This window comes from Syngnathus acus, chromosome 21 (assembly GCF_901709675.1).
Source record: "Syngnathus acus chromosome 21, fSynAcu1.2, whole genome shotgun sequence".
Lineage (NCBI taxonomy): Eukaryota > Metazoa > Chordata > Actinopteri > Syngnathiformes > Syngnathidae > Syngnathus > Syngnathus acus.
The window spans coordinates 6,159,766-6,186,642 of NC_051105.1; the positions used below are offsets into that span (position 1 = coordinate 6,159,766).

General features: G+C 42.4%; 3 protein-coding genes across 5 annotated transcripts; 2 read left to right on the forward strand and 1 right to left on the reverse strand.

Annotated features, from left to right (window-relative positions):
• The first annotated feature begins 1 nt into the window (after position 1).
• On the forward strand, positions 2-9,310 carry srpx (sushi-repeat containing protein X-linked). Of its 3 annotated transcripts, none has more exons than XM_037280810.1 (10): positions 2-178; positions 4,906-4,965; positions 6,241-6,426; positions 6,654-6,830; positions 6,966-7,092; positions 7,209-7,330; positions 7,463-7,642; positions 8,288-8,421; positions 8,593-8,714; positions 8,797-9,310. In XM_037280810.1, the coding sequence occupies exons 1-10, from the start codon at positions 118-120 to the stop codon at positions 8,978-8,980; spliced, it is 1,353 nt and encodes a 450-aa protein (XP_037136705.1). In that variant the 5' UTR covers positions 2-117; the 3' UTR covers positions 8,981-9,310. The 3 variants fall into 3 exon arrangements, with proteins under 3 accessions (XP_037136705.1, XP_037136703.1, XP_037136706.1); XM_037280808.1 differs by having other exon boundaries at positions 4,906-4,962; positions 6,238-6,426; XM_037280811.1 differs by lacking the exon at positions 4,906-4,965 and having other exon boundaries at positions 6,238-6,426.
• Positions 9,311-9,585: 275 nt separating this feature from the next.
• Positions 9,586-19,051, reverse strand: sytl5 (synaptotagmin-like 5). The gene is given in 20 exon segments (XM_037239256.1): positions 9,586-12,358; positions 12,961-13,169; positions 13,244-13,382; positions 13,675-13,783; positions 13,852-14,013; positions 14,091-14,193; positions 14,362-14,540; positions 14,877-14,942; positions 15,881-15,976; positions 16,606-16,706; positions 16,782-16,906; positions 16,987-17,072; positions 17,198-17,296; positions 17,509-17,603; positions 17,672-17,747; positions 17,749-17,767; positions 17,874-17,977; positions 17,980-18,042; positions 18,045-18,090; positions 18,780-19,051. Coding segments are annotated over 20 exon segments (2,145 nt in total). The 5' UTR covers positions 18,896-19,051; the 3' UTR covers positions 9,586-12,206.
• Positions 19,052-25,188: 6,137 nt separating this feature from the next.
• Positions 25,189-26,792, forward strand: LOC119139821 (dynein light chain Tctex-type 3-like). Its single transcript, XM_037280820.1, has 5 exons — positions 25,189-25,306; positions 25,720-25,761; positions 25,851-25,974; positions 26,063-26,140; positions 26,324-26,792. Exons 1-5 carry the CDS (start codon positions 25,280-25,282, stop codon positions 26,392-26,394), a joined length of 342 nt encoding a protein of 113 aa, XP_037136715.1. The 5' UTR covers positions 25,189-25,279; the 3' UTR covers positions 26,395-26,792.
• The last annotated feature ends 85 nt before the right edge of the window (positions 26,793-26,877 follow it).

Below are 26,877 nucleotides of genomic sequence, written 5' to 3' on the forward strand. Positions count from 1 at the left end.
GAGGCGGGCCTTTTTTTTTTTCTTAGAGAAAACGAGGAATGCGCTGGACGTCTTCCTGCAGGAGATCTGCACAAGTTGAGGAGCGTCTTTTCTTATCCCCTCGTCTCCTTTCTCAGCATGGTCATGTGGTCTCTGCTTCTGCTCTGTGTCCACATCTGCGTCTGCTCCGCATATGAAGGTAAGAACCCTACCAGAGCTGACTTTTTCCTTCCTTGCCCTACTTTTTTTTTGTCCTGCTGCTGTCTCGTCTCTAGAGACGGAATGGGTTGTGTTTGTAGGTTGGATTCTCTCAAGTCAAAGGCTGTGAGATGTTGTGCCCTGGATTTGTGGGTTAAGCCACTTTTTTTTTTTTTTTTTTTTACTTGTGTGTACGTGGAGGGGGTGTGGAACGGGGGGGAGTGCAGTGTGCATAGACTTACAGCTCGGCGTTGGCGCTTTTCCCTTTTAGATAAAGTCCGCCTGTGAGGCCAGCATTAATGACCACTTCATGCATGTCTATACATGCACGCGCATGTACAGCCACGCACAGCACACACAAATGCTAACGTTTATAATGAGGCCAGACTGGCTCCAAAAAGCCGTGCGGCTGGACTGGCTTCAAAGTTACGCATGCTGTATGGCAATCTCACATGCTGAAACATGAACACGAGCGGCTACATTACACACTCGTAATGAAAATGTCAGTAAGACTTTGCTGTGCTCACTGTGTGAGTGTGTGTGTTTTTGTGTGTGTGTGTTTGTTTGTGTGTCCGCGTGTGTGCGCATGCATATTTGTGTTTTTGTGTGTAGTTGCATGTGTCCGTGTGAGTGTATATTTGTGTGTGTGTGTGTGTGTGTGTGTGTGTGTGTTTGCGTGTGTGTGTGTTGTTTGTGTTTTCTCAGTTGATTCTTGTATCACTGATGTTGGGGGTTCACAATGCATGTTGAATGTAGCGTAACTTTAAAAAATGTCCCGAAAAGCACCAACAAATTATCTAATTGCATGATGATCCGTTCCGTACCATATCACTTTTTGGGAGCCCTGCATCCAGGTCGAGTTATTAGTGGGTACAAAAAAGAGCGTAGCTTACCACTTTTCGTCAGACTTGTGTTTTTAATTTATCCAAAGTTTTGAATGGGAACCAAAATGGCCCATATTGCAACCCCTGGCATTGTTATTGTGGCAATACTATTACGGGCGCTAGGGCTGAAACAATTCACTGAATAATTAAAATAATTTGATTCATAAAAAGTCCAATAAAAAAAATTCTGCCTCAAAGCTTCGGAGGTATAATTTCTTTCACACCGACTTATGTCTCTTCAGTTGACTCACCACTCAATAAAAGCCTGGAGGAAAGAGCGCATAAAAGACAGAGAATATCCAAAGTTTGACAGCATCACTCGAAACTTATTGTAATGCCCCCACAACTGGTCAAATATCGACACAGCCGCCGATGCACTTTCAATTGCTTGATTGAACAAATGGTAACAAAATAAACACATAGTCAGCACATTTATCCACAAGCTGCTACAGTCACAATTGAACACACAAGGACTCAAAAATATGCATGCTCTGTCAAACAGTTAGCCTAGCCAGTTAACAGCCAGGCGCTAATGTGAGCTTGCAACCAGGAGTTGAAACTCTCATTGACTCCACCTGCTCAAAGTAATGTGGAACGTAAAGATGGAGACCCCAAGTGGACACCAATTGAACCTCACGTGCACATTTATCAATGTAAAATCAATTTATATCAAATGTATACGATTAATCAATGGGACAATGGGTAGATTCCAAAAAATATTTGATAGCTGCAGCCGTAATAGGTAAAAGAGCTGCTCCGTCCCATTCCACTTGTGGCAACCTTGTCTCCTTTGTCAAAAAATTATGAACGCCTACCAAAAGAGCTAAGTTATACCGTATCATTGTTTTGCACGCTTATATTTGCATTGTCATGTTAAACATGGGTACCAAGAAATAAAAGACTTATTTGTACTGTACCACGTCATCATATCATCGCGTTTCCATTGTCCAAAGTTTTGAATGGGAATGCATTTAATGGATCTGTACTTTATTGGTCATACTCTGCCAAAACTGCTGACACTACCTAGCTCTTGTAACTGTAAATGTTGCTCACAACTCAAGAGCAAAAAAAAAATCTAGAAAAATGTCAGGCCTCTCGTAAAACAAGGTAGCACTGTACTTACTTATAACCCCAAAAATGTCTTATTTTATTAGCCTCCACTTTGTGTGGCCTTCATGCACTGCACGCTTGCACAATAAAAATTGTGGCTGAGTGATGAGTTCAAGCTGTGGTTTTAGCAGTTTTGTTGAACTTGGCGCATGTCCTCCAGTACGTTGCGGAGGAAGATAAATAGAGCTTCACGCTGTTGTGAGTCTCCTCGCACGGCCTCTGATCAGGCGATTGAAACAAAGGATATTCTTCTGCAGGATTAAAATAGTCATACATGCAATTAGGGATTTGGAAGCAGTGCGTGTTCTGCTTCACACAAACAAACTGCAGCGTGAAGTTGGTTTTTCGTAGCATAAAGAAATTCAGTGAATAACCGCTGAGGTCTAACTTTGTAGACACTATCGGTGCTGAGGTGCAGAATATAATGGAGAAGCATCTGTTAATATCTGTGCCAAACGGGGAATGCAAAACAAACTCCTTCATAAAAGATGCAGTGAGGAAAGCGGTCATTTGTAGCAAAACAAAAATCTGAATAATAAATGATGTCGAACAATTGGGCATGCTGTAGAGACAGCCAGCAAGTTATAACATATGTCACTGAACAATATTTGACTTCAATATGAGTATAATTCAGTTGCGTGCCACTGAGTTTTCTCAAGGTTGTCGATATAATTCAAACGATTGTAATTATAGCACTTGTTTTCTCGAGTCTGTCATGCATTATAATAGTTTGAACTCAATGTATTGTGTGAATTTTGAGATATTCTTCCAGAAATGTTATACTACAATGGAGGTTCGTGCGTATCGGTTGTTTGTTGGCACGATTTGTTCCTCTGCAAAAACTATTTCCTCTATCAATCCCCAAGGCCTCAAAAGAAAACTCAAACGTCTCATTTTCAGAGTATGTATTTTCTGCAATCCATTTTCCATATATCACCGATTCTTTTCTCCTCTGCGACAAGCGCAATCATAAGTTTTCCTCTGAGCCAGCGAAACTCAGCATGAGTCTTTCGCTCTTCCCCAATGATGATGTGTCATGTGTCAAGTGAAAACCTCAGCGGTGGATTTGGTCGCGGCTTTGCGTGTGTGTGTGTGTGCGTGTGCGTGTGTGTGTCACCCTATATTGGTGATATAAGTGTTAGGATAAAAAAAACCACAGTGAGAAATGTGTCTCGAAAGCCAACGTCACTGACCAGAAGACTGACATGCGAAGCCTGGAGGAGGACTGGACTCCTTCACTCGTGAACAGAGCTCACATTCACCAATGTGCTGAGGCCAAGGTGGAACAAGTTTAACTCCTCACTCCCACTGACACCCCCCCCCCCCCCCTGACTATTATTTTAACCACTTACATGTTAGCAATAGTTTTTATTTGATCTTCCCAGCTTCCTCTGTGCTTACTCATCACTATTCACATTGCTTCTTATATGCATCATGGAGAAAGAAAAACAGGAAATTGTAAATTGGAAACATGTATAAATCCAACCTGACTCTTTCTTCATACTGATGATTTTCAAAGTGGTTCCCAACCGTGACACATTTTGAAAACCCGTCTGCCTTAGACGTTTCTGTTTTACATTAACTGTTTAAACTGGCCAAGGAGGAATCGATGCCTGTGGTAAGTATGCTTGATGGGGAGCAGTTTTGCACTGAGCCGTTTCCAAACGCTCTTTATGTACGCTTTATGTACTCGTTTAGACACCAGGGGTGTCAAACTCATTTTTGTTGTGGGCCACATCGTAGTTATGGTTTCCCTCGTGGAGCCATTCATGGCTTAAATAGAAATGAATGGGTGGATAGTATCACAGACACAACAAAAAAGTTCAGCAATTTTCAAGTTTATTTTGAACGTAAGATAATAACAAAAATGTCGCAATATCTCACTGTTATTAAAAGAAAGGACAATTTAGAGTTTTGATATTTTAACAAGAAACATTGAGTTGACACATGAATTTGCTTTTGTGGGCCACATAAAATGTTGTGGCGGGCTGGACCTGGTCCCCGTGCCTTGAGGTTGACACCTGTGATTTACACCATATTTTTTTGACGATATACAAGATGGTGCTTTGAATCTTGGATTAAGACACATTTTGAGGGATGATTCTAAATTGTAGGGCCTCAGGGACTTTCAAATTCCAATTTTAGATGTAAATGCAAAGTACCGCATTGCCATGACAAATTGTCTACCCATCTGAGATTTCCATTACCAAGCTTGTTTTTCTTTTTCTTTTTTTAGCCTGCTCACATCATATTTGCTTATAATGCAGATTTCAGGCCACACTGATTATGCAGTTTCCCTGACGACTAGGGGTCAAGGGCTCTGCTACGACTCATATCAGAAAAAAAACGTACACAGAGTAGTGGCAGGTCAAAAAACACACACTGTGGAAATCACTCAAACAGCACAAAGTTTTTTCATACACAGCAAATCACTGAGCTGCAAAAGTCCCCACTAATTCTCACTGACCAAAGTTAAGTGGGTCTCTTGTGCAAAGTTATTGGAACAAACTGGATCATTTGAAGTTCAGCCCCTTCTGCATGATTCCAACTCAAAAGATCCACAGACACACATGCTCCCCACGCTCGCACTCTCTCTTTTGAGTGTGTTTCCGATGTAAAAGCAATCTTTTAAACTTGATCCCGGTGCACAAAAAGCCCGGGAGTGTGTATTAAAAGCATTGCCTCACATCTTTTCCTGCTTATTAGCTGCTTTTTCTTTTGCTTGCCTCCCCAGGGTCAGGACAGCACGCCTACGGCGACGATGAGGACTGGTATACTCATGCGTTTAAAGGTGACGTCACTCTCTACTTTGTTGCTATGCACAATTGCATCAAAGAGCTCAGTCAGATGGCCAAAGAAGGTCAAAAGGAATATCTCCTCATTCATTTTCCCTGTAATGACTCCTTCTTCTCATTCTGGGAATTCGCTGTGCATGTTTGTGTTTATCCCGAGCCAGCTGCAAATAAACTGCAGACGAGAAACCGCTAAAGGCAAGAATTTATTTATGCAAGCGTTGTGGACATGTAATCCAAGTTGGCAAGGGGACGTTGATTTTTTTACTATGGTGGACTCGCCGTGGGTTAACTTCTCTGTGACATGACGATGGTTGACATGGTAACTTGGACGACTCGGAAATCAAAAGCAATTGCATTGTAATCTAATCTTTCTTGTGAGCCCCTCAAACCTTGAAGAGTTTTGTCGTCATGCACACTGAAAATAGTAAGCACGGCTGTGGTTGTCACGAAGTAAAAAAATAAAATAAAATAAAAATCCTCCTCGACCCAACATGCAAATTGCTCTGGTAGCCCTTTGCACAAAAAAGGTGCACTTCTTCATTTAGAATAAGAAAATGCAAAAAAATGCCAAAGAAAGCAAAAATGCTTGAATACAATTTTTAAACATTTTGTGACACTAGTGCGACAATAAAGTTCACTAAAACACGACAACCCAACGATCAACCTTAATTCCATAGAAAGTGTCTCTTGCCAAGTGATGAAACATTCTTTTGCAATAAACACAATAAAAACAGACTGTTGTGCTAAGGTTTATTTTTACCAAAGACAGTTTTGGGTGAAATTCTGAATTGTACTCATTCGGCTTTAAATCAAACTAACACCTCCTGCTGTATGTGGTTGGGCATCCCATGAAATTAATAAACTACAACTGTCTTCAAAAATCATCAGGTAAGTGCCACTTGTTAATACTACTCACAATTCATGATTTTCTTGTGCTGAAATACATTCACAATGTGTGTCAAAAAGGTGTTTTGATATGTTCAAATGTGTCTGTGTGCTTTGGGGAAGCTATTTTAAACAACACAGATTTTGGGGCTATAAAAATAAATTTGACTTGACTTGTGCATACCCCAAAAAGTCCACAAAATTTTTTGATAATGTTGACCCTATGGGGGTCGGGTGGAAATGTTTCAAAGAATTCGGGGGGGGGGGGGGTCCAAGCATATTTCAGCTCTGCCAGTGTTTGGGCCCTGGAATGTATCCCTCATGATCAGCGCGGATTCAGCAATGACCACCAAAACACCAACAGGCTGTCTTAACGTATTTTTTAGGGTCAGCGTGGTGCGCGCCCATTAAGGTGAAGCACGGCGATGTGAGCTGCCGCACGCCAAGGGGACACCACTCCAAGAACGCCATGGGAACGCGTTGTAAAATCCGCTGCAAGCAAGGATATGAGTCCCAGAGCACCGAAGTGGTGTGCATGGCTAGCAAACACTGGTCCTCCAACTATGCATGTCGAGGTGAGGACGAGAATTTCTAGTGGGAAGCACCGCCTCGTCGGTTGAGAAGATTCATTATTGTAACATTTGTAGACACAACTAAAAATAAGACCCGTTAATGTGAGCTGACCTTGATGAAATAATTACAGGAGAATTAACCTCGTCATTTTCCTCCATTGGTGTGTCTCGTTGTGACTGATGCCGTCAATTCAATTTTGAAATGACTGTTCTCTCTCTGTCTTTGGTAGAGGTCCGCTGTCCCAAGATGAACATGCCCATGAATGGCAGCTATAAATGTTCAGATGGCTCTTACTACAACTCTCGCTGCGAGTTCTTCTGCTCGCCAGGATTCACGTTGAAGGGCCCCAAGACGGCAACGTGCCAGTACAACAAAGCCTGGAGTGCCACAGTCCCCACTTGTGTCGGTGTGTTTGAGTAGATACCAGAAAATACTTAATACTAAAAAATCTTTTTGCACTCGTAGTTGGGTTCATTGGGAAATGATAACTCATCATTTATTGTTTTCATTTTCTCTTTCTTGTTGTTTACATTTGAACCAGACGAGGACCCTCCAAAGATCAAGTGTCCTCATGTGAAGGACAAGTGGGCAGAGCCAGGTAAACTGACAGCTAGGGTGACCTGGGATATGCCCGAAGGTGTGGACACGGCCGACGGCATCCTTACAGAGTACGTGCTCCCATCTCGCCTTCTTCTTCCTCCCTCCTCCTGTTTGGTATTCACATAGTGGAGACAGATGAGATCATCACAGTAACTCACGCAACCTCGGATGTGGTCTTTTGTAGCGTGATCCTGAAAGGGAAAGCTCCCAGATCGGATTTCCCCGAAGGTCTTCACAAGATGTCCTACACAGTATTGGATCGTGCGGGGAATAAAGGATCCTGTCGCTTCACTGTCAGAGTACGAGGTGGGACCGAACAGAACTCTTTGATATTATTGATATTCATTTCTGAGACCATCAAGCTACGCCTCGTGGTATGAGAACCACTGCTGTGTAAAACATGACCATGTTGTCCATGACCAAAGTCTTCTTCTCTAGTGCGACGCTGCAGTCCACTGTTCCCGCCCGACAACGGCTACATGAAATGCGACAGCGACGGCGACAACTACGGTGCGACCTGCGAATTTACCTGCACTGGCGGCGCCGATCTGCAGGGCAGTGCCGCCCGAGTCTGCCAGTATGGACTCACCTGGTCCGGAAGTGACACCAACTGTGCGCGTACGTAACACACTATCCATCCATCCATCCATCCATCCATCCATCCATCCATCCATCCATCCATCCATCCATCCATCCATCCATCCATCCATCCATCCATCCATCCATCCATCCATCCATCCATCCATCCATCCAGCCATCCAGCCATCCAGCCATCCAGCCATTCATCCAGTTATATGTACACCTAGCTGCAGTATATTAAAAATATTTCATACTGATACAAATTGTATTTACGCTTCCTTTGGTCTTTCCCACTGTGTATTCACTGTGGTCAGTTATTGTGTATTATTACAGATGGGCATGTAATTGGTGTAATGATTCCAGGAGAACGTTTGAGTGCTTTGCAGTGGATCTTCTTATGGGATTAAGTGAAATTAGGCCCCAATGTCCTGCCTTCTTGGCCCACGCGCACACAGAATGACAAACGAAGAGCAAAATATAACCGACGTGATGTATTCAAGTATTTCCCCATCTATTATTCATGCCGCCGCTCATTTATATGCCTTTGCCTTTGGCGTGGTAATTTCACTTCCTGTGAGCCTGATGGGAGTGGGACCAGAGCCCCCTAAATGTGTCATTAAATTTCATTCCATTCACTAGACATTGCTTTCGTTCATCCATGTTTTTTTTTTTTGCCCGTCACAGCCATGAACATTAATGTGGGGGTGCGCAGGGCCGGGGCGCTGCTCGAACAGTTCTACGAGAAGCGACGGCTCCTCATTATCTCCGCCCCGACGGCTGCCAATCATAATTACCGCTTCCAGATGACCAATCTGCAGGTGATTTAAAGACGAGTATAATTTATTTACTACAATTATAATATATTCATTTATTTGTGCCAACAATTTCAAGTGACAGGCAGAATATTGTAGAATAAACAATACTCGCTGAAAGATATCCTGTGTATTACGTGTCAAACTTTGAAACTTGTATATTTGTGGGGACAACAGCATGCCCAGTGTGGACTGGACCTCCGTCACATCACCGTCATCGAGCTGGTCGGGAACTACCCGGCCCAAATTGGCCGTATTCGACACAGGCTCCTCCCCCCCATGCTAGCCTTGCAACTCAGGTATACATTCACACACCCTCACACAAAGAGCTATTTATTTTATTGCGTGCTGTAGACACACTGTCTCCTCCATGTTGCCTAGGTTACTGCTCCAGATCTCACAAAGGTCTTTCCAGATGGTTCTAGTGGACAAGGACGGCACGGACAAGCAACGCTACCCGTTCCCAATCACGGCGGCCGAGCTGTTTACCACCGTTGACACCTTCCCCCTGCGCAAGGACGAGATGCTGTTGCAGCAGGCCGCCGGACAAACTTGTCAATCATAATCGTCGGCATTCACATCGCCCCAGAACGGGACTCGAAGACGTTTTCGATCCAGTGGCTTCCCTTTTGTCGCGACACATGCTCCTGAAGGTGTGTGTATATTTGAAACAACAGTTCGCTGCCATGTCACTCATGTGAAAGATTTTTTTTCTGAAGCGTTCAAGTCTTACACCACAACAATCATATTGATTCATGTGTCTTGCCTACTGCTATGTATTATTTTTCAAAACAAAAGTAAGTTTTGTAGAATCAAGTATTTTCACTGTATGGAGTGGAAAACTATATTATTTATGTCCCACTTCTTTAATAATAATGGATTCTCACACTCTTTAGATTATACTTTGTGTGTGTTTTGTACACTCCCTGAAGAAAATACATTGCAACCTCAAAATCCAACAAAACGTCTTTTAAACTATTTGGTTTTAATTCATTGTCCAATAGAAACTATGACACAATCCAATATGCCACCTCAAGGCTGAGAATTTCATATTTCAAAACATTCAAGGATTGGGTGATGACATACGTTGTGCCCTATACATGATTTAGATTATGATATGAAAATGTTCAAGATTTGATGTAGTCAAATAACACGCAGTCAAACAATCTATCCGTGAAAAGGTAATAGTTTTATTTTCAAAATATTTTGATGAAATTGGTTGGGCACGTCGGAAACATGAGACACGATAACACATACTGTACGTCAAAAGTCGGCAGGCGGGTTTTGCACAAGCTTGTCATCTAAAATCGTGTTGCACATTAGTAGTAGTAGTGCTGGAATGGTATACACACACACACGCACACTGGCATTCATTAGTATCATAGGAAAAGGCTTATACAGCATTCCTTTGGTGACATGTTTTTGTGGTGAGCCCCTACGATGGAAGCGCCACCATCAGAGTCAAGCAATGATGGAGGTGATTATCAGTGCTCAATTTCCTGTATGCTCTTTTGTTCATATTTCCCTCTACGAGCATGCAGCACACTGGTCACACTGATACAGTGTTATCTACATTTACATCAAAGCTGGAAGTCAAGTGCTTACTTAATTTGGCCAGATAAATATTTTTTTCAAAGCAGGCATCAAATGAATCTTTTTTTCAATGAATTACAATGAATTGCAATTTAATGGTCGAGACAAGTCATGCTATGTACACTGCACCAGGGGAGCTTGTGTGTTACAGGCACGGTGGTGCTTTGAGCTAAATGCTAACTTTAACATGCTAAGATGACGAGGAAGCTGACGCACCAACCGAAAGTTGGATTCGTCTACAACTTTGGTACCAAACATTTCACGATTGTACCTTGACTTACGAGCCATGTATCAAATCAGTTGTACCCTTAGTCAATTTCTATTGAACCATTCCACTAAGAAATAATACACAATTTTATTGTGTCAAACAAAAAACACACCCGTATTGAATAAAAATAACATAAAATAAATGAAAAGAGAATGCAAAGAAATAAAATGGGTTTATCAAGGGTGATTACCGTATACACATACTGTAGTATATATTCATGTGTTGGATATGCCTTTTAGGGGAGTTAGTATTTGGGCTGGTTCTGAAATGTTCAAAAATGATTACACTAGTTAAATACATTTAAGCATGTGCAAAAAAATTGCCTAAAAAATGTAAGCATTCCAGTTTGTTTTTCTCAGGCTAGCTTGTAGAAAGGAAAAAAAAAAAAAAGACTCGTAATTTGAAAAACTGGGCCATTCGTAAATCAAGGCACCGCTGTATTTGCATTTATTGTCGCTACTTTACTGTTGAAGAGCTTTTCAGAAACGGAATACTATCTTAGCGAGAGAGAATGTCATTAACTAAACACTTTTACTCATTATACTTGCAAGGATGTGCTTCACAGCAAAAATAGCTTGATGACAAGGGTATTCATCACCAACATTTATCAGTGCTTTGACTCATGTCTTGTATTTGAAAAAAGACTGATAGCCATCTACATGCTAAAAATAATTCAAACGCACAAATCCCATCTGGATGTGCTTAAAACCAGACCCAACACTGCATTGTGTTTCTTGTTTGGAAGTTTTTTAAAAAGCGCAGTGGGTTAGATCCGAGCGTAAGGCATGACCGGTTGTTCCGCACTGGGGAGAAAGAGTGACACTGGAAAGAGATGCGCTCGTTTCTTGTAACGTCGTTCTTTTGGCCCATTTCCAACAAGCAGTACAATTAGAAAGGTTATGTATTTTTAGGGTTTGCACTCTTACAAGTGATGTGTACCAAAATAGTGGACACTTTGTTTTTGTTCATGTTTCACATAAGGTTTCCCAGGACTGTGGACTTCTTCCTGCAAGTCCCTGTGTGAAAGTGCACACAATTTTGGAGAAAAAAAATGGTAGTAAAATACCACTCTGCTGCTATTGTGCTGATGTGGCGATGTGATCTGATTGCCTGGTGGTGTGCGCAATCGTACATAATTGTGGCAATAATCCCACTTTTGCTGGATCCTGTATAAAAAAGCTAATTTGGGTAAGTCTCAGGTTCCTTCTGGTTAGTGAGCTCTGATGCACAAATGTGTGCGGACATTGTGACACATCTACACTACAGAACAAACTCAAACTAAGAGTAAATATCGGCAAAATACTTTTTTCGGTCTTTGCTAGCAAGCATTCATTCTCTTTAAAATCTTAATATTCTAACAAGATTTTATAACGAGGTTTTAATTTACAATAAGAAACACCAAAAATATAAATATAATTTGTCGTTGTGACTTTTTTTTCCCAACATGCTACAATGGTAGTATACAGTAAATACACTACTTTTAAGACACCACGAGGTTTTTGAGGATAGCTAAAAAAAAAAATCCTGCAAAGAGGAATAAATTGTCTTTTGACACTACAGAGAATTGTATTAACAATCCTGATAAAATAAAATTGCCAAGTATATAAAATGAGGCTCCACAATGATGACAAATCCAGCCCTCCTTTCCAGACAACCCAAGCTTGCCAAGCAATTATTTTTTCTCTTCTATTGGCTGATCATTTTGTTTTTGCATGACTTTTTTTTCCCACAGATGCGGCAGTTCCCGCCTTCCGCAGGTTCTGTGCAAAAATTTCGCAACATCTCTGCGTGAGAGACTCTCAAGTTGGAGTCTAAGACAAAACCGAGTTGTGCAACATGGTCTGATTACAAGCCAGATGGGGTTTTATTGTTCCAAGCTGTACTGTACTACTTGGTGGAAACACGTCTTGTGTTTGTAATCCATTCGGGCTCATGCGGTGTATGTGGTGCGTTTGCGCATGCTGGACCTCAGCATGAGCGTACACTCCTGGGGGACTTCGGGATTTTCAATCATGCGCTGCCACAGCCGCTGCTCCTCCCCAAACGAGTCCATCCAGTCCACTTCGTTCCCGTAACTTGTGCCTTGAGGGGACGATTAGAGAGCGAGAAAAAAAGTCTTGATCGTGTTATGGAGTTGGGGCGATGCGATGAACACAACACAGCAGAACATTGATCAAATGTATGACTCCAGTCAATTCGATTTTTACGCCTTTATAGAAGCTAACAAAGATTTTCCCGCTTTTGTAACAGTATTTTATTTTCCTTTCTTGCTTTTTGATTCAATGGAACCATTCTCCACTCACCACGATCAAAAATGATTCGCCGCTTTCATTTCTATTAGTCAATCCGTCCAATCCTGGCATATTACGTTCCCGATAATCTACTGTACTGATGGGTAAACAAACACAAATGTATTGTTTTGCAATATTTCTATTATATAGTTTATCATAAAAATACAAATTAATAAAATAATCATTTTTTATTATTGTTAGCCTTTCAACCTTGGCTTTGCTCTCCTGTGTTGGAATTCATTAGACGAGGGCTAGGCAGAATTTTTTTCCTCAAGGGTCACATTTTCTTTGAAGAACAAACAAAAGAGCCAATAAGGCAGATGTTGTGATATAGAAATACACCGATTTTTTTGCCTATCATTCAACTGTGCCCTATTGCAGTACTGCACACACCTGTCCCGGCCCCCAGCCTGACTCCGCCCAGGAAGATATTGCTGGCCAGGGCCTCCTTGTCCCACACGGTGAGCTCCAGACACACATTGTTGAGGTCTCCTGGCTGCAAACCGCAGTATGTGAAAGTGTGATTCCAATGCGGGTTCACCGTCCGACGCTCCGCCGCTGTCTTGTGCTTGGTGGACTTTTGGCTGTCCGGGAGCAGGTAACTAAACGCAGCAATATTCAACACATTGACTGATGACGTCAACCTTAATGGTAACAAGTGTGATTATTATCTCACCCTTTGACAAAAGGATCAGACGTTCCTCCAGACTTGACAGCAGTTAAATTTTTGGCTCCCTTGACTAGCAGCTCAACCATGCCCCCTTTGGGTGGCGTGAAGGTGCTCTTCTTCTTGCCTTTCAGGAAGCCTTTCTTAACTGAAGGATGACCACAGTCAGATACAGTTAGAACTCCTAATCTACCAATGGTGTTTTAATTGAATTAATGCGACAGGACATGCCATTTAGTACTTTAATTTTTATAAAAATCCATTTATTGACTTGAAATGCTTATTAATGACCCTTATAAATTCTGATAATGTGCAAACGGTTTAATACTTTACGTTAGAATTAAATAAGACATTACTCAATGGTGTGTGTTGAGTTAAGAGCATGGCAGCACAACAAATGAAATTTGCATCAGAAGGCAAAATTGTAGTTGTGAATATACCTTGTACTTGGTCCAGAGGCAACATGAGATTTTTCTCTGCAGGAATGTACTTCAGCACCACAGTCAGTTCTCCCTTGTACTGCATGGTAGCATCGATGCTGCTCTCCAGCTGTAAAAACACGTCGGCACTCGTTCGTTTGGCACGACGGGAAAAAGTCTTTAGAGTGGAGTGGCTACCTTGGGCTGCAGACTGAACCACTCATCTATTTGGGAATCGAACTCCCAGGAGTCAAAAGTCAGCTCTACTTCTCCCAGGAAGCTGTTGTGTCCAAATCGGTCGTGGTGCCACACCGACACTTGCAAGGTACGCGTTTCCAGCTGCGAGTGGCTGATCACATACTACACCAATAAAGAAGACACAAGTGAGTTTGAACTGAACCAAAAACAGTATATGTTGATGAAATAAATGCACAAACCCTCAGGTTCTCGTTAAAAACGGGATTGATGGTGTTGGCTTTGATGCCTGTCTTCCTCTTGCTTTGGCGGGACATGTCCGGCAGCAGGTACGTCTTCACATAACTGTCAGGAAACACGCACGCTAACTATTGCTTTCTGTGTGTACCAAAATATCTAATAAGATTGTGACTTTCTAAAAGTGTTTAATTGTCTGGTTGAAACCTCAAAAGTTGCACTAAGTTAAACCATTTGCATACAGTACTAGTGTGTGTGTGTGTGTGTGTGTCTCACGCATCAGTGCGTTGCCTCCTCTCGTCCCCTGTAGCCAGGTTGTGGCACTCTTTGACCAGAACATTGAGAGCGCCCGTCTTGTAGTTGTAGCTGATGTTCAACAGGATCTCGCCACTGACGCGGGCGTTGCCATAGTCACCCGTCTCGCTGTACATGCTCATCATACTGCTGATGCTACTCTGGTGGGCGCAGACAAGAGAGGCACAGGTCCATGATAGCCAAAGAGAAGGACAAAAAAGCAGAAAGGCGAGAAAAGTAGAGAAGGTGCGGTCACTTTACTCATGTCCTTGTTGCTAAGAAAAGTTTGCCAGGAGGGAATCCATTTTGTAAACTTTAGAACAACCTCTTTTCAATCCTGTCATGCAGTTAAATTGAACACGTTTTAAATTTGACAGCAAAAAAGATATATTGTCTGTCCACTTGTGTTGCTCTACCATTAGTGGTCAAATAGTGTTCAGCAGTATGTATGCTTCTCATCGCACTACTGATTGGAAAAAGTGGAGCTGGTGTCTTACTGTCTCAGCATCTGAGTCGGGGACATTGAGGAAGGCCCACCTCCTCTCTGAGGCAGGGGTGGAAGACTAGCAGCGAGTTAAGAAGAGAAGAAAAGACAGAGAGAATAGAACTGAGCCTTTTTGACGTGTTAGTAGAAGAGACGGAAATTAAGCACACACAATCCCCACCACCAGCACAAGCCCGTCAGGCCCCAGAGACTGGGCTGCAGAGATCGCCAGCAGCACATCCAGGAACAAGATGACACTCGGTTACCATGGCGATTATCAGAGCCAAGCTACAGAGATTATGGTTTGTCCGGTATTGGCCATGAAACCAGCACGGGCGCACATAATCAAATTGAAGGCCATTTCCTTCATCGTGTTTGCTCAATTTTGTCCATCAAATTACATTATGTCTATAAAAGTAGTTACACACTGCTATATTCTTAAAATATCTTCTCTATTACCAACTAGAACGATGTTTTTCTTTTTTAAATGTGTGTGGAGTGCAGGATACAGTCCAGTTTAATGTTAAATGCTTTGATGAACACTTGGGCCTACTACGCTACTGTGCAAAAACAAATGTTTTATTCTAAAAAAAAATATACAAATTATTTCTTTTAATATAGTAACTGTACAACATCTAAACTTAATTTGACTCTGATAGTCTTTGTCTGCCTCATAATATTGGGTCGTGTGTGTTCATCGCGTAGATTATGATGCACCACATCCTTCAAGCACACCCTCAATTAATGTACTATAAGGTGTGTATATATATCTCTGATATGACATAATAAATGTTATCATATCATAAAACAACAATGTTGAGTCAGGTATAGTGTGTGTGCAGCAGCCGAATAATGTTTGTGACACCTTAAGCTCCCTGCCTATTTACATAGTCAACACACACAACAGGTGTTGCTCACACCCAGCGGGCATGTTTGCACTGCAGCATGAGGCTGCATAAATACATGCTTTCCCTACCATATGGGCGTTGTGCTAGTTCAAAGAGGTTACGTTGTTACCGTGGACACGGCATTGCTGAGGTGGCGTCCTGCTGTCTGACTGTGGGCTGACATCAGGGCGTCGATGTCTTCCTCTGCGTCCTGGTCGGAGAACTCCTGTAGACCATCATTGAATGTGAAGGCAGACGGAGATTGCCCCTAGGCAGTTGTGTATGTGTGTGTGTGTGTGTTCGCGCATTCAGCCAGCTTCCGTAAAGTCAATGTGACAAGTCAGACCACCGTGTGATCATTTCTTGGTCAGTTTGGGAAGTACTGTAAGCCCCTTAGACTAGAATCCTCAACTGGCGGCCCGCGGGCCAAATTCGGACCGCCGAACCATTCAATCTGGCGCAAGATTTGATTCCATAATTTCCAAAATATATATATATATATTTCGTGATCACATTTAAGCAACTGAAAATAGCAACACTTAGACTATAAAGGCTAAAATGCCTTCAGTTTTGTAATTAAATGAAAATATATATGTATATAAAGAATAAACATCAAATCATAATGTTGTGCCAAAAGTAGATTTTCATCTCATTTTTTTTATGATCCCTGGGTAAAATTCTGGCTCACTGACAAATATGCTTGATGACCCCTACCTTCTCATTCCCTCAAATCAAAACAAATGAAAGCAAAATGCATTTGTCAGAAATGGAACCACATTCGGAAACTTGACTTGCAAATGATGCACATTATGATGTTGTCGTGGTCAGGCCGCCAATTGTAGTGATGCCACTTACCGTCCCATTGAGACCTGGCACAGAGCGGCTTCTGAGGCTCATGGTGTCGTCACTGATTTCTGAACCTGCGGTGGGAAGGTCCATGTCGGAGCGACTGTGATCTAATTGACAGGAGAAGACCAGAATAAGCCTTCATGATAAATGGGACCTCATTAGACTGTGTCGACAGTACCGACCCGATGATACCGAAGCCTGGGACACGGAAATGGTCGGAGTGCCGTAGCCATGATTTCCCGCGGCTTTCTTCTCGGGCGCGCTGCCGCTGGAGTGGAAGCTGGAAAACACTTTCTGCTCCGTCAGGCTACATGCAAACAAGGAAGCCTTGAAATGAAACGAATCAGTATCGTGCCGTGGTTGTGTGCGTGTGATGCGTTGGCTAACCCTGACCCTCCGGTTGCTGCTGGCGGGGGAGTATTTGTCAAGAGTTTCGGATTCGTCGATCGTTGAGTACTGCAGGTGTATCTTTGCTAAGAGACACGAGTACAGAGGAAGTAGTAAAAGTCACTTTTATTCTCAAAAGTTGGTGAGGAGAATAGCCATAATATTGCGATCATGATCAATGCTCTTCGGAATGAGCTAAGCTAACATTGACCTGCTTGAAAGATAACTTGGAGCGGAGTAAAACGCTTCGCACGCTGTGAGCGTCTCCGTCTGAAGCAGATTTGATGTTGAGGCCGCCGATGCCGTTTTTCTGACCTCAAGGGTCTGCTGCCCATCCTCGTCCTCCTGTCATCACACACAAACACATACAGACAGAGAGAGATTTGTGTTTGCAGGTAGCACATACAAAATTGGCGTATCATTATTCCGTTAAGACGGGATTGTCAGTTATGCAATCGATTAGATAACAAATCTCTTCGGGCTTACCTCTCTTCCTCATTCCTTCAATAAGACGTTTGGCACTCTTGCTGGATTTGGTGTATCAGCCCTTCCCGTCTCAGGACGGAGTGCCACGTTCTCCTGGGACTTTCTATCCTCTGTGGCTTGGGATAAAACACCTTGATCAAGAAAAGGTGAGACAAGAAGCATATTGTGCTGATGAAATTCACCCGCCGAGCTGCTCAGGATTGTTGCTTAACCACGTCACTGCGCAACAGTTTGTGCTCAAAGCGCTTTGATCGCTCCTCCAGGAACCACTCGCCCCGTCACCACCTTCAACTCCCTTCGCACACAATGGAAACAAAAGGCTCAGATAGGAAGGTGCAATCACCTATGAGCTGTGATCTAAGTTTACAACACGTTCAGACAGTAGCCGAGTGGACACTTACGAGATCTTAGCACACACGTTACCCTCCACTGGCTTTGCTTTGGAGTTGAAACTCCGGCACGCGTAGCACACGCGTTGCTGGCACTCGTCGCATAGCTCGCCGGCGGTCGGAAGATTAGGCCCAGCGTTTTGACGCAGCGGGCGCACTGACGCTCCGCCGACTCACGTGATTGCCGGAGCCTTTACGTTTGATCTCCAGTAGCTCGTTCTTCAACTTCCTGTTGAAGAAACAGTAGCCGAGGGAAATGAAGACAATGATGTGATTTTAATGCCATGCTTACGTCACCTGACGGTGAAGTACGTTTATGGTGCTGTCCATCTTTGGACTTCAGTTTAAAGCACTGGGAAATTTTGGTGAGGCATTTTCTGATACAAAAAGGCTCCAATCAGAAATACTTGTCAAAGCTACAATGTTCCAATTCCACCACAGAAGAGAATCTGGCAACTAAAATTCTTAAGACATGGTCCTCAGTCAGGAAAAATGGAGTACTTTCTGCAGGTCAGCATTGAGATCCTGCCCCAAGATAGCGATTGAGGTCGGGATGCTGTCTGAACACTTCCATGGTCAGATGTTCCAGGCATGTCCAACCGGGAGGAGGCCAGATACTATAGGCTTGATTTTTCTTACTTTGCAAGGAAACGGGTTTAGCCTGGCTGTTTTGTCATTTCGCATGCATTTTAAAAAAAAGGCAGTTTGTGCCGTGTGGGCGTGAGCACACTCATTGGCTTCCAGGCATAGATAAACTATTCCTGAAATTTAAGTCCTTGGTATCTGCCAATCAAATGTGAGCAGCTTCATCCCAAAGGTTCTTGGACATATCATAAGTACTCCACCTTTAGCACTGTCTTCTTTTGGCCAACTTCTATTTAGTTCTTGAATCACAGACCGATCCAATGAGATTCTCACCGTATCCTCTTCTCCTCTCGCTTCCTCAGCTTCTCGTCCTTTTGCAGCACCCTCAGGATGCTATCTCGCTCGTGTTCCAGCAGAAAGGAGAGGTTCAGGTCGTCGGCCACATCCATCGCTGACCTCGGGTCTACACGCAGCCGGTGGAATCAACCGAGCGGGGAAGCCGCACGGAAATAGACGCCGACTTTTAATTCACTGCACGCTTTTGTTTCCTCACAGGCATCAGCATCCTTGAAGCTTCACACAGCTTGTCTAGACCTCTGTAAATGAACCTGTACAGGCGCCAAGAAAAAGGAAAAGTCAGTATCATTAGCAAGAATTAAAACCGCAATTTAATGTGTGCCATTTTCATCACAAATAGGATGATTGCCAGGGTTGTAAGGTCACATGTAATTGGTGGTGACATTTAAAATGTAACACACGCACCACACCATACGTACAGCTATTAGCTACCCTTTTCTTGGTAATGACAAGAATCTCTAATTGCAGACAATACTACATTCATTATTGTAGGGCCAAACGGCATTTTAAACTCAAACGTTATAAGGACAAAAGTCTTTGGATATGGTCGAAATAAAATACAGTGTATTCTAATAGAACGTCACATCAATGGACTGAGGAATAATTTTGCCATCCCGCGGGAACACTTCTTTTTCGTTCTCTCTAATCTTTTTCCGTCCTGCTTGGCTCCCTCCGCTTTTAGCGACATCCTCGTCCCTGCGCTCGTCTCTTCTCTTTCACGCCAATTAGGGAAGTCGTGCAGCTTCATTATCAACAATAGCTCAGCTGCTTCTTGACTTGAGCTGCAGCTGCACTCTGATCAATGAGGAGATTTTCTTTCACCTTTAAGTTGCCGCGGAAGGAATTTCAAGTAGCAAATAAACAATAGGTAGTCTTCAATTACGCCTGATGGACAGAGAATTATTCCGAAACCAAATTTAGAAAATGGTTCCCGCGCTCCAGCTATACGGTGCATTCCGGATACTAGAAACTCAGCATGAGACACTGTCCTAATGTTTTGAAAGTACTGCTCCTTAAATTCCCCAAAAATTCACAGTGCTTCTCAAGACCCAACACACACATAGTCCTCTAAAAGTTCTTAGTTCAGAGGTCAAACCCCTCAAAGGCTACAAATCTTTCAACAGGCAAGACCATGCTAGATTTCTATCTAAACCATACTTATTTAGCATCATGTTTTATTAGCGAAGTGAGCTTTGTTATCTTCATAAAAGCAGATCCCCCCCCCCCATGTAGTGATCTCATTTGATTGACACTTTTTCAGTGTTAATAAGTATGTTAATGCCATGACAGCTTACACATTGCACTTATTGCAGCTGCCGTGGTAAATCGACATCCGTCTGACGCAGACGACTTCCTGAATAATTCACGCAGGAATTGGTGACCAATAAACCAGCCAGTCATCAGCCAGTGACCCATACACACACTGGAGAGTGTTGAAAACATTAATTATGCATCAACATAGGTCAATAATGCCCCGCTTCACAGCTGCTTGATCAATTCTGCGCCAGGCCCGCTAGCCACGTTGTGTTTCCAGGGACACACGCTGGATGACTCGATGTTGTAGCTGTGTCAACTTGCCTGAACTTAAGTTTGCCCCTTAATGGCTTGTTGCGTCCTTTCGGCCACTAATTAAAAGCAAAGAGAGGGTGGCTTCAGCATAGGAAACGAGTGCCACTCCTCCCAAAATGAGCTGGCTGAAGGAGAAGCGGGGGGCCACAGGAAGGGAAATAGATTTGTGATTGATTTAGTGAGCTGTGTTTGTTGATGTGATCACCATAGGGAGGGCGAGGGGCGGGGGCGGGAGGTTAGACAGGGGACTCAGCATTGACTTGAAAACACTGAGTCAGTGCTGTTGACCTTGAAATGATTTGAGTCACCAAAGCCGTTTGATGCAATAATTACCGAGAAATAGACTTTTAAATATATAAAATAACCAGATTAGTTTACAACTTGCCAATATTGTCCTAAAGGAATGAGAATAATCCGGTGATTTTTATGTATGACATACATTTTTCTTGAAGAAAAGTAATTTGCCAATTGTTTTTTTTTTTTTTTCAAAAAGTTGGTACTGTTTAAACTTTCATGCTCGCATTTGTGTGTCGTTAGAATGTTACTTTGGCAATTTCCAGATTCCACTATATTTGTTTAAAACGCTCATTGTCATTTGACATGGTGCCGTCGTCTCACTAAAAGCGAAAAAAAGCAATGATTGACTCAGAACGACGACGCCAGATGAAAGCACTTAGTTCCATTCATTGCTTTGAGTTGAGTGCACCCTTGAAGCGCTTCTTGATATCAAATTAAACTTTACCTCCGATGTTAACGGACCTCCATCGGACTTTACAACAGAAATGAGGACACATAATAAATGACATGCATCTCTGACAATAACAGCTGTTGTTTGTCAACCACTTGAGGAGCCTTTTTGCTTTCAGTGCGCGAGTTTTTTTTTTTCTTGACACCATGTTTGTATGTTTTAACCCAGTTTCAACAGCTTCGCCTAGTAAGCAGGCGCGCTCACAGCTTGAATATTTCATCTGCTCCTTCCTGTCTCTGCCGCACGCATTCGCAACTACTGACGAGCAGATGCACGTCTTATTAAAAAGAAAAAAAAACTGAGTGCCTGATAATGCATCATGGCTCATGTCATGTGTGCTACTTGTGGCCTTGTATCGCTGACCTCAGAGAAATAATAATAGTAGATGGATGGACCACATGAAACAAAGATGATAAGTTAATAATCATCATAGTCGTGTAGTAGGAGGGGAAATGTTGGTAACTCTGTCTAGTTAACTGCTTGCAGATGTGATAACTGGAACAAAGTGCCGCTTTTAAAAGTGTCCGTATTGATTAGTCATCAATAATAAATGTAGCAAAAGTGATAACATGGACAGTAAATGGCTGTGCGTATTGGGGTTGTGTTCTTTGCAAAGAGGTTGAGAGGTGCTCCACTCGAGCCATATCTCTCTCCACTAAACTGTTTATATCGTCATAGCAACCAATATGTTGAGATTTCTTTTTTTTACTCAGGACTGACCTTGGCGGACGCCTACACTCTTGATCATCCATCTAATTCTACATTAAGGCACTCGACCTTTTCAATTCAGCTTTATTACATGGCGCCGTCATTCAGTGTATTTTTCATAAAGCCAATAATGTCAGACGCCAACGAGATAACAGAAAAGCTCCTGTCAATGGAGATATTTCTTCCGGAAAAGATTTGATAATATGACAAGAAAGTTAATTTTGTTTTCTAGATTCTTAGGTCATTATTAAAAGGACAAAAGACGCAGTCTTATGGAAAAAAATGTCAGATTTTTCTCTAGAAATGTGCAATGACAATGTTACAAGAAAAAAGTAGTAATGTTAGGAAAATAAAATCATGCTTTTGCGCAAAAAGCCAAGACCAAACTCAAATTACATTTGCAGAATAGGGTTAGGTATGGTTAGGTTAAATGTATGGTTAGGTTAAATGTATGATTATGAAGATGTCATTTTATGTTCTAGATTAAAAATCCAATATGACAAGTAGAGTTGTAATCCCAGGAGGCTAAAATGTGTTCTGGGAATCTGAAAAGTTCCATAAGTCAAATCATAATCACCAATTCTACCTAGCAACAAGACGCCATTCAAAAAAAATTGAGCCATTTGTTCATCTACCATGCCATGGATACATTCATATGCCATCGATTAACTTAAATTTTCAAAAACTGCAACTTTTTGGAATGAAAATGAGACTTTTTTTTCATTCTGTAAATGATTCGCTTTAACTCACAACACTGCCCCCCACACACAATTTCTGGAGGTAACTGCAACAAATGGTCTGTATCTGCAATCTTAGAAGCAACAAACAGAAAGAACACAGAAGAAATCAGCCTTATATGTTAAAACTCAACATCCTCTTTTCCATGTTTCTGCAATTTAGGCGGCAAATGCCGGAGCCTCGAAATTACTCTACTGCTCGTGCAATCCATACCTGGATTTTAAGACCATTGATCAAACTCAACGCGCTTAGGGGAAAAAAAAAAAAAAAGAAGACCAAATGATCAAACCATGCATTGATCATACCCGTCGCGGGGCTGCCTGCGTTCATTCACGGTCTCGATGAAGAGGGGTATCTGGCTGAGGCTGCAGGATGCTTCGGGCTGCATACCAAGCGAGCGGGGAGGCACCGGTGTGTGGGAGGGAGGGAAACCCCGCACTATACGACACCAGCAGACGTGATGGATGTAGCAGCATCCCCGTGTAGCGCGCGTGCGGGCATGTACGGTTGTGTGCGCGAGGATTTGACGGACATGCCAGCAATCGTGATGTTGCACTGACCCTGAGCTAACCCCCACATCCATAGGGAGTCCCCTGCAGGCTATTCTCCTCCGTTTCCACTCCTTTTATTCCCTTGGTATGCACGTGCTCCACATCCAGTTCTCTTCATCATTATACAGCATTATATTATTCGATCGCGGTCCCTGCTCGGCATCAAACAGCCTGGCAAGGAATGTATACATTTGTATATTTATTGTCAGACGTTACTCGAGAGAAGAAGCACGGGGAGAGACAATTCTCCACATGTAGTCTTTCAAGAAAAAGAAATATAAATTTAATTATTTTAATTTTTTTCTTCAAAATTACTTAGCATACTATATAACATTTGCTTACCAAAAATCTAATATTATTATTATTGATTTAACAATACCGTCGTTATTTCTTAATGAACTCAACACCACCGTCACTAATTGGAAAATAATTTTGGGGTCAAACGTTGCCTTCACATAGATAATAATTCTGAGTTTTTAATGATTTACAAATAAATACAAACAGAATTATTGTAATCATTACAAATTGAATTTAAACAAAAATTGAATATTACAAAATATATATTGGACTATTTAAATTTTAAAATGTAATTTTTTTGCAATATACATTTTGTGATGTTTTATTTTTAATTTGTTTAAATTGTGATTGTGTTTGTATTTATTTGTCAATGATTACAGCTAAATACAAACACAATTATTGTCATCATTACAAATCGAATGTCAACAAAAGGAAAATATTATGCATTGTCCATAGAAGCATCTCACAGTCACGCACGCAACTAATGACATCACTGCAACTCTTCATCCACTTGCATTCAACAGTCTCCTGGTTGAACACATGAAGCTTCTGAGTGTTCAGAATGTGCTTCAGGTTTACAACAAGCCGAAATGAATTTAAGTGGCGGTGCAAAGAGTTGACACGAGAACAGAACCACCACAGCAGCAGCAGCAGCAGTCGCAGCAGCAACCGTGGCGAGAAAATGGTCTCTTTGCTGCATTGCACCTGTGCAAAGCCCCCGAACTTTCCGCGGTCCCACCGGTGACTGGCTATGCCTCCGCGGTCGTGATCGCGCCACTCCTCTCGCCCACTCACCTTTTTACCCCCCAACACACGCACACACACGAGAGGAACAAGTAGAAAGCAGCTGCCATATGTCAGTGACAAAACAGCAGCGCGTCATTTGACCCGGCGGGAGACACGTCTTACCTGGAAGGGACGGCCAGGGGTTGGAGAGAGAAGCCGGCAGGAAACCTTCGTGGGCCGGGGGACGATTCGAATCGTCCCGGTGTCGCTGACCGTGTGGGGGGTTTTGTCTTCTCGGCGCGCACTGCGAGAGTACACGTTCACTGGCAGGGTGGTTCTAGTGAGGGGGCGTGGTGTAAGTACGTGTGTGTGTGCGTGTGTGTGTGTACGTGTATGCATGTGCGTGCGTGCGTGCACGTATCTGTTTCTGCGTGCGTGTGCTTGTTCGCGCGTGTGATTGCATGATTGCGCATGTGTGCCTGTACGTGCGTGTGCGCGCGCGTGTGTATGTGTGTGTGTATGCAATAACAATAATAATAACAATATTAATAATAAAACAATACTACTATAAACACTATAATACTGTTTATGATTAATATATGTATGCCTCACAGTACAGAGGTTGATTCCGGCTCTGGCCTGCGTGGGGTTACTCCAGATATTCTCCCACATTCCTAAAACATGCACGGTAGACTGCTGGGACCCTCGTGAGGATTAGCGGTTCAGATGATGATGAAGAACGAATGAATATTTTTTCTATTCATATATTATTAATTGATCTCTTGCACTCAGTTCACACTCCACAATGTTAACAGCGCTATGGTAACAAGTTGCATTGATAGCATTAAAGTCACATAAAGAAAAAACTACATGCCAGTGTTGTATGTAACTTTTCATATTTTTCAAAGGAGAGAGAACTAGCCACCTCTGGTCGTCATCAGGTATGTTTTTCATGTTCTCATCCAAGTTATTTTCTCAATGAAAGTCACTGAAGTAGTGTCTGCATACGGCCACTACGGGGCGCCATAGCAGTGAGTAATTGACTAAATGGTTGTCTTTTCTGCGCTCGTTGGTTGACGCATGCGCAAAACAGAAACACTGCCTCCGCGGCGAGAAAACGGCGACAAGACACCGTACAAATGGAGGAGTTTAATAATGGCGACGAGGTATATACTGTTAATAATACCCGTCTTATTATGACGCCCGGCGTTGTGATGGAAGTCGTAGCTGGCAGGGATTTGCCGCTGAATAGGAGCTGCGTCGGTTGCATTAGCAGGGTGGGTGGGGCAAGGAAAGAAGGGAATTCCGTTTGTTTTCTGAGGTCCTCCAAGAAAGACTTAATCTTGGTGTTGAATCAAAAGAAGACATTTGAAAACATCTACTTTTACCCTGGATATTATTTTGCTTGTTTTCGAACATCCATTAACAGAATCGAAATCAATTTGTTCGTGCATTTCTGCCATGTTAACTTGAAATAATTGTAAAATCTAATCAAACCAATATTTACATTTGAATGTTGGATCCTTTTCTAGTTCTAATTTAATTTCAAACTAAATGATTCCACTGACTTTTCACATAGGTGGCCTTTAATGCTGATGAAGTCACTAATAACATTAAAGAGGTAAGTGAGTGGGAATACACATCTCAGTATTACAGGGAATCTTACTATTGATGATGGTAACACAACAGTTTTGTGCGTTGATGTCACAGTGCATCGAGGGAGTCATTGGCGGGATGGACTACAGTCAAAGTAAAGTGAACCAGTGGAGTGCCAGCATTGTGGAGCACTCTCTAACGCACCTGGTCAAACAAGGACGCCCATTCAAGTACATAGGTGACTTGGCCAGCAATATGTGATGTACGGGATGTGTTTTAGTGGGTCAGGGTCACAAGTGACTTGTGTCTTTTTTTCTGGGGAGCAGTTAACTGCACCGTCATGCAGAAGAGCGGCGCTGGTCTGCACACTGCAAATTCGTGCTACTGGGACAATACCACGGATGGTGAGAGATCATTTTTCACCTTGGATTGTTAATACAGTGGTGCCTTGACTTACATACAAGTGCCCCAGTCATCTTTTTTTTTTTGCCCTCTTTATAAGACTTGTGTATGTTTTTATATTTTCTAGTCGCTGTTTTACAAAATATGGTTAAAAAGTCAAACTGTATTTTGAACATGTTTTTCAGGAAGCTGCACAGTCCGATGGGAGAACCGCACCATGTATTGCGTGGTCAGCGTCTTTGCCGTCGCTATATAATGGCAGAAAAACCTCGTCGGGACCGTGACGATCCTCTTTGCTAGCTAACTTCCAGTATTTATCCTAACAATCCAACACCCTGGGACTGATGAAATGAATAATTGTATCATTTTCAGGATGCCATGATGAGTCAAGCGTGTCGTCATACAATATGTGATCATTCCGACGTCTTGAGGACATTATGCAATGCAAATTGAACTTTTGCTTTGTAGTAAGGCCTCAGCTGTTTCCAGGTATTGTGACGTCCCCCTTGTTCCATTCCGAAATGTCTTGTCCTTGCAGTACTTACATGCACAAACGAATGATTTATTTATTACTTGTTGTTTGGCCGAAATGTGTTCAAGAATATTTACTCAGATGTCTTGTTTTGTTCCAGGATTTAATAGATATTTAAAAAAGATATATTGTAAAGTTGCCCCCTTTTCTTATAAGTAAGTTAAATTCTGTGTTTGGGGGTTAAAAAAAAAAAAGATCATGATCATT

Excerpts from the sequence above, each read along its gene's own strand:
- srpx (XM_037280810.1), top strand. The coding sequence starts at position 118 with ATGGTCATGTGGTCTCTGCTTCTGCTCTGTGTCCACATCTGCGTCTGC. Across the intron at positions 4,966-6,240 it reads TACTCATGCGTTTAAAGGTG|CAGCGTGGTGCGCGCCCATT; the intron begins ACGTCACTCTCT and ends ATTTTTTAGGGT. Across the intron at positions 6,427-6,653 it reads CTCCAACTATGCATGTCGAG|AGGTCCGCTGTCCCAAGATG; the intron begins GTGAGGACGAGA and ends TGTCTTTGGTAG.
- LOC119139821 (XM_037280820.1), top strand. The coding sequence starts at position 25,280 with ATGGAGGAGTTTAATAATGGCGACGAG. Across the intron at positions 25,307-25,719 it reads AGTTTAATAATGGCGACGAG|GTGGCCTTTAATGCTGATGA; the intron begins GTATATACTGTT and ends CTTTTCACATAG. Across the intron at positions 25,762-25,850 it reads TCACTAATAACATTAAAGAG|TGCATCGAGGGAGTCATTGG; the intron begins GTAAGTGAGTGG and ends TTGATGTCACAG.